The sequence below is a fragment of the Macaca nemestrina genome, chromosome 17 (genome assembly GCF_043159975.1).
Source record: "Macaca nemestrina isolate mMacNem1 chromosome 17, mMacNem.hap1, whole genome shotgun sequence".
NCBI lineage: Eukaryota > Metazoa > Chordata > Mammalia > Primates > Cercopithecidae > Macaca > Macaca nemestrina.
Window position 1 is genome coordinate 63619391 of NC_092141.1, and position 19748 is coordinate 63639138.

The 19748-nt window shown below is 55.6% G+C and overlaps 1 protein-coding gene across 2 annotated transcripts in view; it reads left to right on the forward strand.

Moving 5' to 3' along the window:
• Nucleotides 1-1893: 1893 nt before the first annotated feature.
• The window catches only part of LOC105472421 (thyroid hormone receptor alpha), a 28260-nt gene continuing 10405 nt past the window's right edge, over nt 1894-19748 (forward strand). Inside the window, exons 1-4 of one of the 2 annotated variants that reach the window (XM_071083104.1) lie at nt 1894-2050; nt 13142-13490; nt 15815-15882; nt 16452-16552. In XM_071083104.1, the coding sequence (XP_070939205.1) occupies nt 13438-13490; nt 15815-15882; nt 16452-16552 (222 nt within the window). In that variant the 5' untranslated portion in view covers nt 1894-2050; nt 13142-13437. Of the gene's footprint in view, nt 2051-8717; nt 8837-13141; nt 13491-15814; nt 15883-16451; nt 16553-19748 lie in introns of those variants that run through there. The other variant, XM_071083103.1, reaches the window with a different exon arrangement.

Consider the following 19748-nt stretch of genomic DNA (forward strand, 5'->3'; position numbering starts at 1 on the left):
TATGGTGCAGAGTGTAAATGTGTCTCATGCATTGGGATTCCCTCCCAGCTCCTTGAGCAGCCCAATCCCAAGGGACTAGTTCCATACAGGGTAGAGTACAGACCCTGAGCACTACACACTGCAGCCTTGCTCCCCAGGCTTCTGGCCAAAACTGATCACTGAGAAGGTGGCATCCACTGGCAGACAGCCACCCTCAGTGCACCTCGTTCTGCTCACTGCACTGACTGCACGCTGCAGCCTCCTGCCCCACACTGCAGCTGTTGCTTGTCTCCTGTGAGCCCAGACTGAACACAGGTTCGCTTACTGCATGGAGGCTCCGCACGCTGCAGCCTCAATTCACCATTACAGCTGCCACTGCACACCACAGGCTCCCTTCACCTATGGCATGCCCTCAACACCACCACTGCACTCTGCACGCTATAGGTTTCATCCCAGTTGCTTTTCTCATCTCCATAGTTCCAGGGACCCCAAGAGAGGTACCCTCCCCTCCACCAAGCATTACAAACTCCAGTACCCCCTGTGAAAGAAGTGGCTTCAACAGCACTGAGGATGCAGGTGGCTGATACTAAGACATGAGCAAGGGCAACCCAACTTGGGTAAGCTGTGGGTCAGAATCCCACACTCACCAAGTGATTCTGCCCAGTATAAACTGGGCGATTAGCCGAGCAGCTCCCCCTAACACACACAGACTCGCATACACACACGCACCCCTCCCCAAGAGCAGACTGTGTAGCCAGAGCCCCACCCTGAGAGCCGTGGGAAGGCCGTGGCCCCCGCTGGTAAAACTGGGCTAATGACAGCAGGGGAACCGGCGGGGCCAGGGGGGTGCTGGGGTAATTAGGGCTCAGCCTGGCGCTAGGAGATCCTGAGATGAAAGGTGCTCTGGCGTCACTGGGTTGGTTTTATGTCCATGAATGCAGGTGTGTGGTGTGTGTATGTGTGTGCTGGGGGTGGGGCTGGCATGGTGGAGACCTCTCCTTTGGGTTGGGTTAGGGGGTCCATTTGTACGCAGCCCACCGTCTTCCTTAGGTTGACTCTGGTACCATTTGGATTTTCGTGGGAGCAAACATGGGGGGAAATACCACCACCGGGGAGCTAGGAATTGAGGGGGTATGGCAGCTCTTGTCCCCTCCCCAGCGCAGGAGAGGGAGCAGATTGTTGGGGAAATGGCTGGTGACAGAGAATAGAAAGAGCCTATATGGAGAAGGGTGACGTTGGAAAGGGGAGGCAGTGGATCGGTATTGATGTTAGAAATGAGAGGGGAGGGAGGTAACGGGGAATGAGCCCCCACAAGGATTAAAAACGTAAGATGATTGAAGTTAAAAGGACATCAGGGGTCACCTGCCCAGCCTTCGCACCTGAAGCTTGAGGAAGCTCTGCCCCCGACAGCAGTGGCGATTTGTCAAGGTCACACAGTGAGTTACTGGCGGAGAAGGGACCCGAACACCCAAACAAACTCTACACCTGCAAGCATTTGGTGTTTAGACTTTTTCCCCCATGTATAAGGTGCAGGCGGCTCGTCGATACTTCCTCCTCCACCCCCACGGTGCACACCCGAAAACCCCCCAATTCTCCCGGCAAGCAAAGGCTATTTTTTAATGACATCTTTTCCAAAATATGTCACCAAGTACCCACTCCTGCGGGAGCCGCCCGGGCGGGGGAGGGCGAGTCAGAGCGGGGCGGGGCAGAAGCGGCCGAGGGGCGGCCGGGCCTCTGGCGGGGGTCCCGGGGCGCGGCAGGGGGCGGGGGGCGGGGGCGGGCGGCGGCGAGGCGGCCTGCAGGGAGCAGCCGCGAGCCGGCCGGGCGCGCCGAGCCCGAGCCCCAGCCGGAGCGGGGCGGGGGAGGGAGGAGCCAGAGCGGCCGCCGCCTCTGCCGGAGGAGCCGCGGGGCCGCCACACTCGCCCCCCGCCCCCCCCGCGCTCACTCGCACTCACACCCGGGCGCAGGAGGCGGGCGGCCCGGGCCCCACCGGCCCCCCATGGACGCCCCCAGCACGGGGCGCTGAGACCCCCGCGTCGCTGCCCAGCCCGGTCCAGCGCGCCACGCCGAGGTAAGGAGGAGGGAGCGAGGGCATTAATATGCAAATGCCTTGCGATTGATTATGCAAAGCCGCGGGGCTCCGTGGCCAGCTCCCAGGCGGGCTGGGGGCGCCCAGGGGGTACCCGCTGCCAGCCTCAGCCTTTCCCGGCACCCCAGTGACCTGTCACGAGCCCGGGAGCGTCAACTGACGCCCTGGGGAAGGGAGGTGTTGTAGGAGGTCGGTGGGCCCCGGGGTTCGCAGGCGGAGATGGCGTCCGAGCCTCCCCCTCGAGGGCCCGCCCGGCCTCTGTCCGGCCAGTCTGCTGCGCATTCCCGGGCCGGGCCCCGTTGCCGGCCGCCGGAGCTCCCCCCGCCCGCCGCGCCGCGGTTTGTTTACGGTGCGCCGGAGGCCTGCCCCCCCAGCCCCCACCCCTAGCCTCTGAGGCCGAGTGGCCTTTGCAAAGCTGCCTCCAGCTGTGGAGGGCAGTATGAGTGCGGTGGCGGTGGTGGGCTTGCACGGGTCCTGGGAGAGGGAAGTTCCCCCCCTCGCTTCGCCCGCCTCCCAGTTGAGCATGGCTGTCTGGTTGCAACACTCCTAATTGCAAAAACGCGGCTGTTGGGGGGAATGTGTGTGTGGAGGGGGTGTACTTGATGGTGCCTAGATGATTAGGAGAGTTGCTGGCTGGGGAGGACAGGGAGAAATGGACCTGTTTGTGTACCCCACCTTGTTTCCCTCCCCTTGCAACGTGTCTCTGGTGCCCCTTCTGCATGTGGGGCCCTCCCTTGTCCAGCGTGAAAGAAAGGCCTGGGGGATGACAGGGGCAATTGAAAGAACCACCGTTCCAGGGGTGGGGGTGGGGGACACAGAAGGAAAGACAGTGAGGTGGGAGCCTGCCCCTCAGTGCTGCCTTTGGCTCCAGGAGGGGGAGGGGATGAAGGGGGCTGTTGTCCAAAATGAGGGGGGGAAGCAAAAGTGACATGCAGACACAGAGATATGTCCACACAGACAGCCACATGCACACCCAGGGACACCCAGGCGGACTCAAGGACAGGAGCTACTGGACACACCCACATGGGGACAAGGGAAGAGGCAGGCTGCTGCTGCACCGTGGAGCTCAGACGGGTGGGATATACCCACGGGAGACCAAGAGCATGGGGACCGACCCATGCACATACCCACCCACACACAGGGTCACACGGAGATGCTGTCACACACTGGGGCAAGGAGGAGTTGCTGTCACCCACACATAAAAAGTCACTGTCACATGCATGCATGCACACAGAGCAATTGCACACAGCCGCACAATTACAAAAGACCCTGTCACTCACAGGCACACACGTGCTCGCATGAGCCCAGTCACACAGACATCATTGCTTGCCGTGACAGTCGCTATCACTCAGTCAGATGCAAACACAGTTACACATCAACACATGTATACACAACTTAGCAACAAGTATTTTCCTGGACTCTTACTGTGGAACTCTGAGGTTCTGCAGGCAACAAAACCCTTGCTCCCAAGAATATTAAATTTGGCTGTGTGAAAAGGTGTTCCTGCGTAATGGTGCAAAGCCTGCATTCCTAATGACATCTTCTTGGTGTCTATCGATTGAGATACCACCCTACTAGACAGTGAGCTCTTAGAGACCTGGGAGAATCACTTAAAGAGCTCTGGATGCCACCCAGAGCCTAGCACAAGGGCTGCTCTGTAAATACTTGTGAGTTGATTGACTGTGGAACCTGCAGACACAGGTGCACTCATTTGCACATGGTCCCCTGAACTAAGGTACAGAACGAGTTCATGAGGCCCAGGTCCCCACAGTTGCAGGTCCACACCAACAGTCGTGTCCACACAACCCCAGATGCACACAACTGGAGCCTGTGCAGCCAAGCACACACTTAGATGCACACAATCACAGACTTTTCCCCTTCAGCTTCCTCCTCCCTTTTTCCTCTAGGCTCAGCCACTGTGCGGGAATGGGCTTTTTTTTTTTTCTTTTTTTTCTTTCTTTCTTTTAGAGGGACAGAGAAACAAGAGCAAAGACAGTGGGTTCAGGGGGGTTCCAGAGGGCCGAGTCATGGGCTCAAAGCAGTATCCAGTGACTTCTAGAAGCTGGGATTCTCTTGACTGCTGGGGGAGGGGAGAGCTGCTCTCCTCCCTACCCTAAAAGCTCTGGGGTGTCTAACTGCCCCTGCTCTGAGTCATTTGCCTGGGCCTTTCCTGGGAACAGTCAGTCACCCCCAGCTGAGTTCCTGCATCCCACCTTGAGTCTGGCCCTTTTTCCCACCTGGAGCCTCCTGTCCAAACTTGGAAGCTTTCCTTAAGAGGCCATCGGCTGGCGAGTGTCTGTATGAGTGATGTGTATTTTTGACTTGGAATTTCTCTCTAACTCTGTCTCTCTTTCTGTTGTTCTGTCTTGCAGTGTCTGATTCTCCCTCCCTCTCTCCTTTTTCCTCTGCCAGTCTGTAACTCTCTCTCGCCCTGTCGCTACCCCCCGTCTACCCCTGTCCTTGTCTCAGAGCTGGGGACTGGCAGCAATGTTCTTCATACTTTTCCAGTTGTTAATACCCAAGCTCCGCCCCTCGGCCCCCCCTGTGCAGCCTCTGGGGTCAGCTTGAGGTTGGGGTGGGGGGCGGGGGGCTCAGCTGGCTGCTCAGGACTTCCTGCACTTCCTTAGTGCTGCAGCTGTGGCCAGCAAGTTTTAGGGGCTGGGAACGGGGGAAGAGAGGGGGGGTCAGCCACTGCCCATGCTGACCCCTCGGGCCTGCATGTCTGGAGACACCAGTTCTGTGGGCACCCTCAGGGTGCAGGCTGCAGCCAGCTAGCAGCTCTTAAGCAAGCCCCCCACACTGGCCCAAGCTGGAAAAGAACCGCCCCCATGGGCAGTTGGGGAGCTGGCAGGACCCTGCTGAGTTGGGTCCACTGCAGGGCTCACAATGGCCTTTCTCCACACCCCTGGCAGCTGAGGCCCACCTCAGAGATGCCCAACAGCTGTGTCCTCTTTGCCCAGCCTCAGGGCCTGGTTCTGAGGGCACAGCTGCCCAGACTAAGTGTGTGCTAAGCGAGGCCCACCCATGAGTGCAGGTTCCAGCCTAGAAGGGGTACCTCTTCCGGAGAGGGAATTTGAGGAGGGGGAACTAGGGTAGGAGACACAGAGCCCAGGGGCACCAAGCACTTCTCACCATGCCCCCCTCTAGCCTTGGCCTATTTGGAGGTGGAGGCACCCACAGGGCAGCTACAGAGGGGAAGGACTGAGGCTTGGTCTCAGGGAACATATAGCTGGATGAAAGAACAAGGCATTGGGCTGGGCACAGTGGCTCACGCCTGTAATCCCAGCACACTGGGAGGCCGAGGCAGGCAGATCACCTGAGGTCAGGAGTTCAAGACCAGCCTGACCAAGATGGTGAAACCTCATCTCTACTAAAAATACAAAATTAGTTGGGCATGGTGGTGGGCTCCTGTAATCCCAGCTACTCAGGAGACTGAGGCAGGAGAATCGCTTGAACCCGGGAGGTGGAGGTTACAGTGAGCTGAGATTGTACCACCGTACTACAGCCTGGGCAACAGAGTGAGACTCCGTCTCAAAAAAAAAAAAGAAAGAAAAAAGAAAGAACAAGGCATTATTTCTCAAGCAGGTGATATGCCATCACAACTAAGAGCAGGGATGATGATGACGATGATGATGGTCATGATTGACCTGGACTGCCTGGGTCTGAATCCCAGCTCTGTCACTCGCTGGTTGTGTGACTTTGAGCAAGTGATTTAACTTCCCCGTTGCCTTATCTGTAAATTGGGGATGATCATATCTACCTCATTTAGCTTTTTTGAGGAAAAAATGTTTTTAAAAGTGCCTAGTTCATAACAAACTGTATATGTGAGCGGTTGTGATGGATGAAGGAAGCTGTGGGCCTGGGGTCTCCCAGATTTCTTACAGTACCTTGGTGGACAATTGGATCTCCTAGACATCAGTGAGACTGGGGCCTGGGGCAGTGGGTCTCCAATTTCCAGCCTTCTCACCCTCATGTAATCTTTTCCTCCCAGACAAATTTTTGCAACCTGGAATGAGTGTATGGGAAAGAGCCCAAGGCAGGCCCCTCTGCCCCCACCCTCCTTTCACCCTTGCCCTTCAGCTTACAAGGAGCGCTTGGCCCCTCAGCCTGGGACACACCCCACCAGCTAGGGGCACCTGCATAAATCTCTGGGCATCACTGCATCTCTGTTCAGAGTCTGAGCTGTGGGAGTGGGAGAGAGAGAACAGGGAAAGCTGTCCCCTCTCTTTCTTATGTGTGGGCTCGAAGAGGAGGCGGTGCCCTTCCTCCCTCCTGGGAGCCCAGCATTGGTCAACCAGGACCCAGCCGTGGCTGATAGGCACCAGATTCCCCTCCCCCCCCATGGAGTGGTACTTAGTGTGAAAGGTGGTGGCAGAGAGAAACTGAGGCACTGAGTAAGGACCAGTGTGGTGGGCACAGCACTTTGAGATTCAGCATCTGTCCTAGGTTGCCTCTTTCCCTTTGTGAATCTGGTGATCAGGATCCCCTGTCCAAACCCCTTTTATTTAGCCCTGCCCTTCAAGGTGAAGCAAGGACAATGGGAGGATACCCTGTAGGGGTGACGGGAAGCCTTTGGAGTGGGAACCAATCTCAACTCTAGTTCTCGGCCGGGTGCAGTGGCTCATGCCTGTAATCCCAATATTTTGGGAGACCAAGGCAGGAGGATCACTTGAGGCCAGTAGTTCATGATTAGCCTGATCAACATAGTGACCCCATCTCTAAAAAAACTTAAAAATTAGCCAGGCGTGGTGGCGCATGCCTGTGTTACCAGCTACTTGGGAGGCTGAGGCTGGAGGATCACTTAAGCCTGGAAGGTCGAGGCTGCGGTGAGCTGTGATTGTGCCACTGAACTCTAGCCTGAACAACAGAGTGAGACCCCACACACACACATATCCTCTCAAAAAAAAAAAAACCCAACTTTAGTTCTCATTGCTGCAAAGGTGTCTAGGGGACTTTGGAGAACTTTTGTGTCTCTTGGGGAGGGAGGCAAGCATGACCATGGTGGGAATATCACTGACTGAGAGTTGGGAGGCATGGCTTTTGACGTTCACTAGTTGTATGACTTTGGGCCTAGGTTTTCATTATCTAGAGACAATGGTTCCTGTCTCACTCAGGGTGAGAGCAAATAACACAAGGTGGGATGACCCCTGTGTTCAATCCATGTTGCATCCTGGCATGGTGAGCAATGCCTGTGGATTCTCCTTTCTTCCCAGAGCCTGGCACATGCCAGGGTGGGGCATACATATGCTGCCTGGAACCAGAGACAGTTCTCAGTCTCTCACTGAAGCATCTGGGGCTCGTGTGTGGTGGGGGCACATGTGGCTGCACCTTGGTGTCATTTGGCAGGCCAAAGCTGGGGTCATAGGGACCTCACTCTGGTACACCATTGTGTGAGGTGGTCCAGAGGGAGGGTCAGAAGTTTGCTGGGTAGACAAGGGAAGCAAGATGGGTGTTACTGGTGCGCAGGAAATACTATCCTTGCTTCCCTGTTTTGGGGGTGGGCGTTAAAGGTTGGTACCAAAGGCACAGCCATGCCCCTCAGCAGTGGCCAAGAGCAGAATGATTGAACCAAGCCCCTGGCCCACCTCCTCCTCCTTCTCTCTTCCTCTTCTAAGGAAGAGATCTGCTCTTGGCTCCCAGAGCCCCAGCTGCCTGTTTCTTTTTCTCTTTTACCAGGCAAGGGGGTGGGGGAACAGGGGAACCAAGGCTTTGGTGTCTTTCGGCATTTTTGTACACATCAGTGAGTGGGTGTGTTGTGCACGCATCCATGTGAGAGTGTTTTTGTGCATGTGTGGGCTGGGGAGGGCTCTGAATATCTCCTGGAACGGTACCCAGAGCCCTGTGGCTCTGCGCATGCGGGGTGAGTGTGTGTGTCTGCACGTGTCCGTGTGTGTGCCGGAGACTCAGCTGCATTCACGCGCGCACTCTCTCCCTCCCTCTCCCTCTCTCTCTCTCTCCCCCTCCCTCTCTTTCTCCCTCCCTCTCTCTCTCCCTCCCTCCCTCCCTTCCTCTTCCCTGTCCCTCTCTTTCCCCCTCCCCCTCTCTCTCCCTCCTTCTCTCCCTCCCTCTCTGTCTCTCTCACACACACACACTCAATCTTTCTCTCTTCCCTCCCCCTTCCTCCCTCCTTCCTATTCCCTTCCTCCTCGCTTTCTCTCCCTGTCTCTCTATCTCTGTCTGTCTCTCTCTCTCTGCCTCTGCCAGTTCTGCTTGGATAGGGGCTAGCTCCTGCCTCTGGGGTGCCTGGGAGAACATCCCTGCCTTTCTTTCCCTCTCCACCATTCCCTCCCCTCCTGGGCCATGCTCCTCAAGGCTTGCAGGCAACTTCCTCTACTGCCTTAGACGAGGGAGTGAGGAGGGAGGACCCCAAGCCTTGTGCCCATGGTGCCATCTGCAGCAAGTGCCTTGGCCCCGTGACATTCATGCCTCCAGCATTCAGCTGCCCCAGCTCCCAGCTCCAATTACCCACTGGCTGCTGGGGGAGGGTGGGGAGAATGTGCCTTGCCCAGCTTGGGGGTGCTCCTGCTTCTGCTTTCTTGGCTACTTGGATCTCCTGCCTCCGCTCCTGAGGGGAATTGGGCTGGGGGGCGTGAAGTTCTGTGGGCTGATAAGGAGGGGCTGAGTTCTCCAGTATGGGTGTGCGCATGACCACCCACCAGTGGTCATGGGGGATGGATGTGACCTGGGAGGAGACCTCCAGACCTGGGCACCCACCTTGATGCCTGGCTGGAGCTGGTCCAGGCAGGAGGAGGGAGAGGAGAGCAGCAGGTGGGTGAGGCTGTGGGGGAGCCGGGTGGGAAGCACAGTCTTTGATGTTAATACTGGGCATCTGGCCCAAGTCAAGGCTGCTGTTTATGTCTTTCTGTCTCTGACCTGCAGGGGGGGTTTCCTGTTATATTCTTTTGGGGTGGGGTGGGGAGGATCCTTTGTTTAAGTAACCAATCTCCCCTTATGAGGATCCCCACCCCATCTCCCATTCTCTAGCCTGTAAGGTCCCACAGTGGCTAGGTGATGAGTCACTGCCCCCCAGCTCCAGACCTGTCTCCTGGGGGCCCAGTGAGAGCTCACTAAGGGGTGCTGCCTCCCCTCCTCCCGTCTCCCCCATGCCTGCCAGGCTGGGGCCCTGAGTCTGTGTGTACTCCTCTGCCACATCACACCTGCCAAATAGTACCTTCCTTCCCGCCTTCACTCCTCCTCTCCTTCCTGGCACTAGGATAACAGAGAGTTGGGTGGGGCAGCCCTGCTCAATCCATACCTGAGAATAGAACAGGGGGTATGGGAAAGGAGAGGGAGTCTCAGTCCTAGAGAGGCCTCTGCCCCTCATCGTGGGGGCACGTGTCGCTGCTGCAGCACTGCCACCACCACAGACTCCCAGGGGCCCTTGGTGTGGGTGGCTGCCCGTGGTGCCCATGTTGGCATGGGGGGCAGTGCTATCCACAGATGCCTGTGCCCATGCATGCCCATTTATGTGTCTGGGCCACAGCGGCCACCCTGGCCCCTCAGCATCGCCGTTCCTGGCTCCCATGGTGGGAGGCTGGGTGATCAGGAGTGGGTGGTGGGGGAGGGATCTCCCCCCACCCTAGCAGCAGGCAGAGGGGAAGGGGAGAGGGAGGTGTGAACCTACCCACAGCACTATTAATAGCCCACATGCCAGGCCACCAACAACCAGCTGTCACCGTGGAAACCATTCCTACGCCCCCCTCCCCCTAGCCTGCATGGGGTGGGACTTAGGGTACAAAGCCCCCCCACCCATCTTTCTTTGTTACCTTTCTCTCTTTGTCTCCCCTCCTTCATGTGTCTCTCCTCCCTTTATCTGTCCTCCTTTCTACCTCATCCCTTCTCCCCATCCCCCGTCTCTGGCTCCCCTTTCTTCCTCTCCCTCTATTGCCTTGTCACCCCTAGCTCTACCCCAGCACTGTCCCATTTCTTTGTTCTTCCCCCTCCTCCCTTCTTCCCTCTTTCCCCCATCAGCCTTTTTACCCCTCCTCTCGTCTTTCTACCCTTTTCTCAGCCACCCTGCATGTACTGTCCCTGTAGCTGGCAAGGAGGGCTGGGCTTTCTTCAGAGCACTAAGGACAAAGTTCAGGGGCCCCAGAAAGGTGGGGCCAAAGCCCAGAGCAGATACGCAGGAGGGTTAATGCGGATAGTGTTGGGGTTAGATCCTGGGGACAGAAACTCCCCTCTGGCAGCTCCAGGAGTCCTTTGGGGGTGTCCTCAGATCCACAGGACTGCAGAGTGGGATGGCCCAGCAGTGGGAACCTGGCGGGGCGCCTGTGGATGCCGCATTGGCCCTGTGTCCCTGTCCCCCCATGGCAGAAGCACTTAAGCTTAATGAAATGCTTCCCCCTCCGCGGGCACTTTGCCTACACTGCCACCCAGCAGCTCTCATCTCACAAGGAGGGAGTGGGTGGCCAGGCCAGCCGACAGGTGGGTCTTGCTGTCCTGCTGTCCAGCCTGGGCACAGAACCCCATAGCTCCGCCCCCTCAGCCTCCTTGGGGTGGGGCCTCCCTCACCTCTGCAGAGGGGGTGCCGGGAAGGAGTTTGAGGAGTTAAGCTGGACTCTGGAGGAGGGGAGAGAGGCTGCCCTTCATTGTGGGTACCCCTGCCCCATGCCCCTTACCCGCTGACCTTTTTCTGCCCACTGCTAACACAGGCTCACGTGGTGTGTGTCTCCCCGATGTGTGTCTTCCCGCATGCTGGGACCTCTGCCCCGCCTCTGTATCACCCCAAAGGCCCAAGTGTGTCCCTGGAGAGATGCCAAGGAGTCCCCAGGGGTTCCAGCCTCTTGCTGGGTACCCAGTGAGGGTGCCCGAGGCAGCAAGGACAGCACCTTGCTCCTCTGCCCACTACCAGGGGCTGACTGTAGCCTGGGCCGCACTGACCAGCACCAGGGCACCATTCAGTTCCACAGAGGGGTGGGGCAGAGAGCAAGCCCGCCCCTCCCCCCAGCGGGCACGTGCAGGCCCTTGGCAGTACGCAGACACATTTGGAGTTAAGGCTGGGCAGGAGAGAGGGAAGGGGAAATAAACATGGTGGCTTAGGTTGGCACGGCCCCAGTTCTGCAATGTAGCAACTGGTAAGTGGCAGGGGCCTGGGGGAGGGGGCCCTCAGGAGCCCTGGCCTGGAGCAGGAGCTGCCCATGCCATGTGGTTGCTGCTGGTGTTCCCTGCCCAGCCCAGCCCACAGCAGCCAATGCTCATTCCTGCACACACTGGTCCTCCTCGGCTACCCCCAGGGCCTGCTACCCGGGGCTGCCCCTCTCTCAGCATGCCCACTCCTGTGCCTGCCTCCTCCCCTCCCCGGGGGCGCTTGGGCCTCCGGCTGGCGAGTGGATTTTTCCAGCTTCTGTAAACAAGTGGTGGCAGTGTGCCAGGCGGGCAGGAGACAGGCGGGGGCAGCACCACAGCCAGGGTGTGCCAAGCACCGAGGCACAGCCTGGGGGGGAGACAGAGACACCCAGACCCAGAGAGAGAGAGACATTCAGACACAGACAGACAGACAGACATATGCAGGCAGCCTCGCTGGATGTGGAGTCAGAAGATCGTCCTCTATTGTCCAGCCCAACCCCTGCAGCGGCACTCGCCCCCTGCCCCTCACTGTCTGGCTGAGAGCATTAGGCTCCAGTGCCCAGCCCCTGGGCTTCCCCACCCACTCCTTCTCCTCCCCAACCTCCACCCCTTAGGGCTGGCTACGCCATTATAAATTTATAACAGGAATTTCTCCACAAGCCAAGAAAAACTTGACCTACTTTCTTGATGGCTCCCTGGGCTAAGGCTCCCTGCTCACGCCCCCCCACCCCAGTCTCCTGTCCAGCCCCCAGTGCCCAGTCCTGGTCTGGGGTGGGCATCAGAGGCAGAACAGACCACTTTTCTGTGCAATGCCCATGCTGTCCACACCACCGGCTTGCCTGGGTGCAGAGGCCCCATCATGCTGCTGGCCCTGCCCAATCTGCTGACTTATCTCCCCGCCTCTCTTCCCACCCTGGCTCCTTATCAGCTCCTGGGGTTGGGGCCAGGGGGCCTAGGGGTGAGGTCTCATATGCAGCAGCCACGTGACAGAGGTTGAGGTCATATGTCGGGGAGCTGTACCCTTTGTCCCCCTCCTACCTGCCACACCTGCCTGTGTGCACACAGACAGTAAGCCACAGGTCTGTAGCCCAGGGTCAGAGGTGCAATGCCGTGGGACGTGGGGATGGTGGGCCGAGCTTGGCACTGCCCTGGACTCCAGGTAGCAGAACAAGGCTAGCATTAGGGCCAGGCCATGAGGCTTATCCGACAGCCACCTGCTTACTAGCTGTGTGAACTTGAGTGAATGATCAAACTTTCTGAGACTCAGTTTCCTCATCTGTGAAGTTCTCCTGCCCACTCTGGAGGGCACAGATTATCTCTGCAGTTAACATGTGTTAGTTTCCTTTCCTTTCTCCCTTGCCATCCTGGTTGATAGCAGCTCAGCTAAACCAACTAAGTCTGGTCCTCGGCCTGGGAAGTGGGATTCAAGAGCTTGTGTGGGAAGCTCTGGAGTCCCTGAGGGGCCAGAGCTGGGGATCAGAACTTGGCCGGCAGCATGGGAGGTCAGTTCCCCAGAGTTTTCAACATTTCTCTCTATTAAGGCACAAAGATGGGCATTCACGCTCACTGCGTGCCGCTCTATGTCCCACCCCGCCTGTGCTGAAAACTGCTTGCCTCTGGTCCCCTCTTACCCCTATAATACAGAGGAATTTCAGGAAAACTTGTCTAGAGGGGTGGTAACAATAGCTAGTGTTTAATAGATGCTCATTAAGGGCCAGGCATTTGTCTGAATATGAAGACTGAGACATATTACCTAGTACGTGAGTGATCTCATTCTCTCCCTCCATTCCTTCCTATGTCTGGGGCTTAGGAGGAGGATCTCCGATCTCGCCTGCTGTACCTGTGATCTAAGGGATTATCCTGGTCCCCTCTCTACGCCTGCCCTTCCTGCCCCCTGCTATCTTGTTATGGGTCCTCAAAGCCCCAAATGTTACCACCAGAGGGATCCTACCCACCTTCCCACCATGACACCTTCTTACCCCTGCCTCTCTCTTCTGCCCACAGGGATCTCTGGACAGGACAAGACTCCGAAGCTACTCACTCAGCCCACAGCCCGGGACCCACAGACCCAGCTTGCCCCAGCCCTCCCACCTGCCACTCCCTGGCCCCTCCCACCGCCCGCCCCCCTGGGGGCGCAGGGCATGGTGTGAAAGGCCAAGTGCTGAGGCGGGTATCATGGGTGCTGTGCCCTAGGGCCTGGGTGGCAGGGAGTGGGTGGCCTGTGGGCGTGCCGGGGGGGCCAGTGTGCCCACCCCAGTCTCTTGGCGTGCTGGAGGGCATCCTGGATGGAATTGAAGTGAATGGAACAGAAGCCAAGCAAGGTGGAGTGTGGGTCAGACCCAGAGGAGAACAGGTAATGGGTTCAGCAACTAGGTCATGCCAGCTCCTAAGCAGCAGGCATGGGCACCTGGCTGAGCTGTCCTTTAGGCACCGCCGTTAAGTACCTCTGTGGGATGGACATGAGGCCAGCAAGCCTTCTGCCTACCTCTCTCTGGCAGATGAGGTCAAGTTCAGATGTGACAGGCACTTGGATTGAGAGATGCTCATTTTGAAGTCGGAGTGATACAGAGCAAATTACAGGGAGCACATGAGGGGCCCTTCCCTAGACAGTGCTGGGCAGTCTCAGATGCCCCCAACGTCCCCTCCACCATTGCTGCCCTCACCTTGAGCATGTGGGATCCAAACAGCCTTGCCATTTTCCTCCTCTCCCTGCCAGCCCATTTACTATCTGACCACAAGTGCGTTTTCCACAGGCTGTGGTTCACGTAGTATGACATTTCAGGGCACATGCACCAGTAACTATTGGTCACAGCCCACGCTTATATTTGGAATCTATTGGGAGCCCCACAAGCTCTTCCTTGTTCATGGTCAAGGGCGGGCACTGCGATGGGGCTCCTCCCAGAAAGTGCAAAACCATGACGGTTTTGCTTCCACGTGGGTGAGGTGTCAGCCTTGCACATACACCAAGGGATGGTTACCTATGATCTGCATTGCCCTGGAGGAGCCCAGAGGGTCTCTGCCTTTTCCATCAGCTCCAAGTGGCACAGAGCTTTGTCCCAGTTGGCACGGTGCCCTGGGAGCTGGGTACAGCCTGTGCCTATGGCCAAGGAGAGGGTGGGGGTAGGGGTGCTCCAGGGAGCAGTGTGGCTGACTGTTTCCTAGGAGATCAGATCCTGAGCCAGGAAGCCAGAGGCCTGGCCAGGCAAAGCCCTAAGGCCCACAACTGGGTCCCTGAAGGGTAGAGGAAGTAGATGGAACTCACAGCTCGGCAGGGCATGGGATAGCCCCCCTTCCCCAAAGCCTCACCCCAGGAAGGACTCTGAGGATGATCTGGCCTGTAGCTGTGTGGCTGTCACTTGCAGCCCCTGTGTCTCCCAGCTTAGGCTTCTGTGGGTCTGCAAGAGTCTGCTCCTAAGGCTTGGAGAAAGGCAGGAATGCCAGTTCCTAGTCCCCTAAGACTGCAGCCCCTCCCCCATTGCCTTCCCCTCCCCCATGTCTATGCGCCACCTTGTGGCTATCTCTAGGACTGCACTCAGAGGCTGTGAGTCTGGTGGTAACTCCTGAAGCTGCCAGCTCAACTGGGACCTAGGTGGCCTGAGTTCCCCTGCACCCAACCTTCTGGAAGGCGTGAGGGAGACCTGACCTTTCAGCCTCGTAGGAAGTAGACGGGAGTAATCCCCAGGGGGCGTGGAGCACAGAACTGTCTGTGACTGTGACCCTGGCCAAGGTCACTGTGTCAGTGTGTTGGGAGCTGCATCCGGCTCCAGGAGGAAGGGGCCTGCAACATGCCACACACAGGGTGGGTGCGGGAGCTTATACAATCCTTGCATGCATGTAGAGGGTTTATGTAACCTGTGTGCACTGAGGTTATGTAACATGTATGTGGAGAGCCTGGCAACATATATGTGCAGTGGCTGAGGGTTGCTAATAATACCTTGCACAGAGGGGCTCAGTCCTGGCTCTGACTCCAGCTCATGGTGTCACCAGGCACAAGTAGGGTCTCAGTTTGCTGCTTTGTTAAATGGAGGCTGTGCAGGGGGTGACTCTAGTGTTTTCCATTGCTGTGGGTTATTTAGCATGTATGTATGATCTGGAGCTCAAGCAACACGTGCACACTGGCGGGATGAGGGTGGTTTTATGAGGTGCCTGTGCAGAGTGTTGTGTAACACCGGGCCATATCCTAGAGGTTGTATAGCACATTTAAGAATGCCCTGAAAATTTCACAGATATGTCAGCCCTGGTGCATACTCACCATCCGTGGGTTTATAGTGAAAGCTGCATGGTTATTCATCTGCGCCGGTGTTATGTTGCATATGTATGTGTGTGTTCTAAAGGTTACATAGCTTTAAGCATATCCTGAGAATTCTTCCAGCGTATTTGTCGTGTACTGAAAGATGAGGATGTCCTGCGGATTGTGGGTGCTTCAGGTCTTCTGGTGGGTGAATGTGTGTGTGTTGGGGCTCTAGAACATGTTTGTGCCACAGCCAAGCCCCTTATCTCTCTCCCCTGCAAATTCCAGATAGCTGGACCCTTTTAAGCATTGTCAGCTGACCCTGGGGGTGGGAGGTAGAATGAGGACACAAAATGGAGCCTGGGGGGGATTGTATAAGCCTCTTGGATGAGAAAGGGGCCACCCGAAGACTGCTCTGTGATTCTGCCCACTTTGCCCCCATCCAGTGCCAGGTCACCAGATGGAAAGCGAAAAAGAAAGAACGGCCAATGTTCCCTGAAAACCAGCATGTCAGGTGAGGCTGGCTGTGCGTGCCCCGTCTCCACGTCCCCGACCCCACCAAACCCAGCCAGGGCTCCCTCCGGACCTGGACGTGGAACAGTAGTTCCTATGTTCCCTGGGGGGAGCTTCCTAGAGGGCTTGGGATGGACTTGTCTGGGGCTGAGAAAGGTGATGATGGATGTGCCCAGCTTTTGAGGGTGGATTAGGTCAGGAAGGCCTCTTCCCTCCCCCTAGTACTCTCATCTGAGGCCCCACCAGAATCAGGGCCTGAGCTGAAGAACTGAGGGGCTGTGTTATCCCCAGTGAGCTGCTGAGATTTATTTTTCCGTCTCCACCATCCTCTGCCTTGTAGATAGAGCAAGAAGAAAGCCCTGAGTGGGTAGTCAGAAGAACTGAGATTCTTCATACTCTTAGGGCAGAGGATGGACAGGTTCACCTCCCATCTCTCTAGGATTCTACCAGGGAGGCTGGGCTAGGAGAGGGGCCAGAAACAAAAAGTTGAGGGATGGGGAAAAGTGTGAGAGCCCCTCTGCTGGGACTTCAAGCCATGCCTGCCTTTCTCCATCCTTTCCTTCCTCCCAGGGTATATCCCTAGTTACCTGGACAAAGACGAGCAGTGTGTCGTGTGTGGGGACAAAGCAACTGGTTATCACTACCGCTGTATCACTTGTGAGGGCTGCAAGGTATGGAAGCTACCTCCTGCCCCTCCCCTGCCACCTGAGCCCCCGTCTTACTCCCTGTGTCACCTAAAGCCCCCCTGTTAGGTCATCACTTTTTTTTTTTTTTTTTTTTTCTGAGACGGAGTCTCATTCTCGTTGCCCAGGCTGGAGTGCAGTGGTGTGATCTCGGCTCACTGCAATCTCCACCTTTGGGTTCAAGCGATTCCCCTACCTTGGCCTCCCGAGCAGCTGGGATTACAGGCATGTACCACCACACCCAGCTAATTTTTTTGTATTTTTAGTAGAGACGGGGTTTCACCAACAGTGTTAGCCAGGCTGATCTCAAACTCCTGACCTCAGGTGATCCACCCGTCTCAGCCTCCCAAAATGCTGGGATTACAGGAGTGAGCCACCGTGCCTAGCTATTTTCTCTTCTCTTATTCATTCATTTGCTCATTCATAATTCCTCCTCTGCCACTCACAGGAAAATTGCCTAACTTCTTTGAGCCTTAGTTTCAGTTTCTTCATCTATAAAATGGGGATAATCATTCTCTCTACCTTATGGCATTGTTGGGAGAATGAAATAATTCACCTGAAGTGTTGAAAACAGTGCCACCGGGTGCTGTGTCTCATGCCTAAAATCCCAGCCCTTTGGGAGGGAGGCCAAGGTGGGAGCATCCCTTGATCCCCCGAGTTTGAGACCAGCCTGGCCAACACAGTGAGACCCTGACTCTCCAAAATTAAAGAAGTTAGCTGGGTGTGGTGCCACATGCCTGTGGTCCCAGCTGCTCAGGAGGCTGAGGTGGGAGGATTGCTTGAACCCAGAAAGTCAGGGCTGCATTGAACGGTGGTGGTGCCACTGCACCACTTGCTCTGGTGACAGAGCAAGATTCTGTCTCAAAATAAAATAACAAAATATAAAAAATAAAACAGTGCCACGCCCATAAGAAGCATTTAATAAAAAATGCCAGCCATCAGCCATTCATTCAGTGTATTATTAGGTGTGAGAGTGTAGTACATACCTTGCCCTCAAGCTGCTCACAGCCTGTCAGAGAGAGACACAACTTGAGACAAACATCAGCAAACATCAGTGTTATTCAAAATGTGGTTCGTGGACCATCTGCCCTACTAGTTAAAATGCAGATTCCCAGGCTTCATCTTTTTTTTTTTTTTTTTTTTGAGACGGCATCTTGCTCTGTCGCCCAGGCTGGAGTGCAATGGCATGATCTCGGCTCACTGCAACCTCCACCTCCCAGGTTCAAGTGATTCTCCTGCCTCAGCCTCCCGAGTAGCTGGGACTACAGGTGCCCACCACCATGCCCGGCTAGTTTTTATATTTTTAATAGAGATGGGGTTTCACCATTTTGGCCAGGACGGTCTCGATCCCTTGACCTCGTGATTCGCCTGCCTTGGCCTCCCAAAGTGCTGGGATTACAGGCGTGAGCCACCGCACCTGGCCTGCCCAGGCTTCATCTTAACCCTACTCGCTCAGAGCCCTTTTGTGGAGCCCAGGGATCTTCCTTTTAACAGAATCCTGGAGTGTTTCCAATGCACCTGAAAGAGCAAGAGCCAGTGCTGGGGGTGTAGTGGGAGCTGGGAGCACAGAGGAGAAGAAGACAGCAGGTTCTTCCTGGCAGAGGGGACAACAAGGTCATAGACTTTGGGAGGCCTAACTGTTTTGTTTTGTTTTGTTTTGTTTTGTTTCTTTGAGACGGAGTCTTGCTCTGTTGCCCAGGCTGGAGTGCAGTGGTGCGATCTTGGCTCACTGCAACCTCTGCCTCCGGGGTTCAAGCAGTTTTCCCTGCCTCCGCCTGGGTAGCTGGGATTACAGGCACCCGCCACTAAACCCGGCTAATTTTTGTATTTTTAGTAGAGATAGGGTTTCACCATGTTGGCCAGGCTGGTCTCGAACTCCTGACCTCAGGTGATCTGCCTACCTCTGCCTCCTAAAGTGCTTGAGAGGCCTAATTAGATTTCACTTTGATCATTTCAGCCTGGATAGCCTTTCCAGGATCACCTCCTAAAAATTCAAGGCCTTCCAAGAAACAGAATTATTTAAATCCCAGCACTTTGGGAGTCCAAGGCAGGCAGATCACCTGAGGTTGCATTGTTTTCAACACTTCAAGTGAATTATCTGATTTAATTCTCCCAACAGTGCTATCAGGTAGATAAAATGATTATCCCCATTTTATAGATGAAGAAAATGAGACTCAGATAGGTTCAGCAATTTTCCTGTGAGTGACAGAGAAGGGGTTATGAATGAGCAAATGAATGAATGAGTAAGGTCAGGAATTTGAGACCAGCCTGGCCAACATGGTAAAACCCTGTCTCTACTAAAAATACAAAAATTAGCTGGGTGTAGTGATGCATGCCTGTAATCCCAGCTACTTGGGAGGCTGAGGCAGGAGAATCTCTTGAACCAGGGAAATGGAGCTTGCAGTGAGAGCAGAGATTGCATCACTGCACTCCAACATGGGTGACAGAGCGATACTCTGTCTCAAAATAAAAAAAAAAAAGAAAAGAAACAGAATTATTTATATGTTAAAGGCCAGGTATGGTAGCTCACGCCTGTAATCCCAACACTTTAGGAGGCCAAGGCGGGAGGATTGCTTGAGCCCAGGAGTTTAAGAACAGCCTGGGCAACATAGTGAGACCCTGTCCCTACAAAAAAATGTTAAAAGCAGCCAGGCATGGTGGTGCACGCACACCTGTGGTCCCAGCTACTCAGGCAGCTGAGGTAGGAGGATCACTTGAGGCTGGGAGGTCCAAGCTGCTGTGAGCTGTGATTACGCCATTGCACTCTACCCTGGGTGACAGAACAAGACCCTGTCTCAAATAAAAAAGGAAAAAAAGGTTAAGGCTTGAAGTTTCTCTCTGTTTCTTGGTGTCAACCAAACCAAGACCATGAGGGATTTAGAGTTCCCTAGCAGTGGCAATACAATCCTGGAAGCAATACAAACAGTGTAGCATAGAGAAAGGATCTTTTACTCTTATGGACATCTGAGTCCCAGGGAAACACCCTGAAAAGACAGAGATGCCTTGGCCCCACCCTTGGAGAGTTTGATTTTGTAGTTCTGGGGTGAGACCCAGGAATCTGCATCTTTGGTAGGTGCTTTTGGTGATTTTTTTTTTTTCAAGACGGAGTTTTGCTCTGTCACCCAGGCTGGAGTGCAGTGGCGTGATCTCAGCTCACTGCAACCTCTGCCTCCCAGGTTCAAGC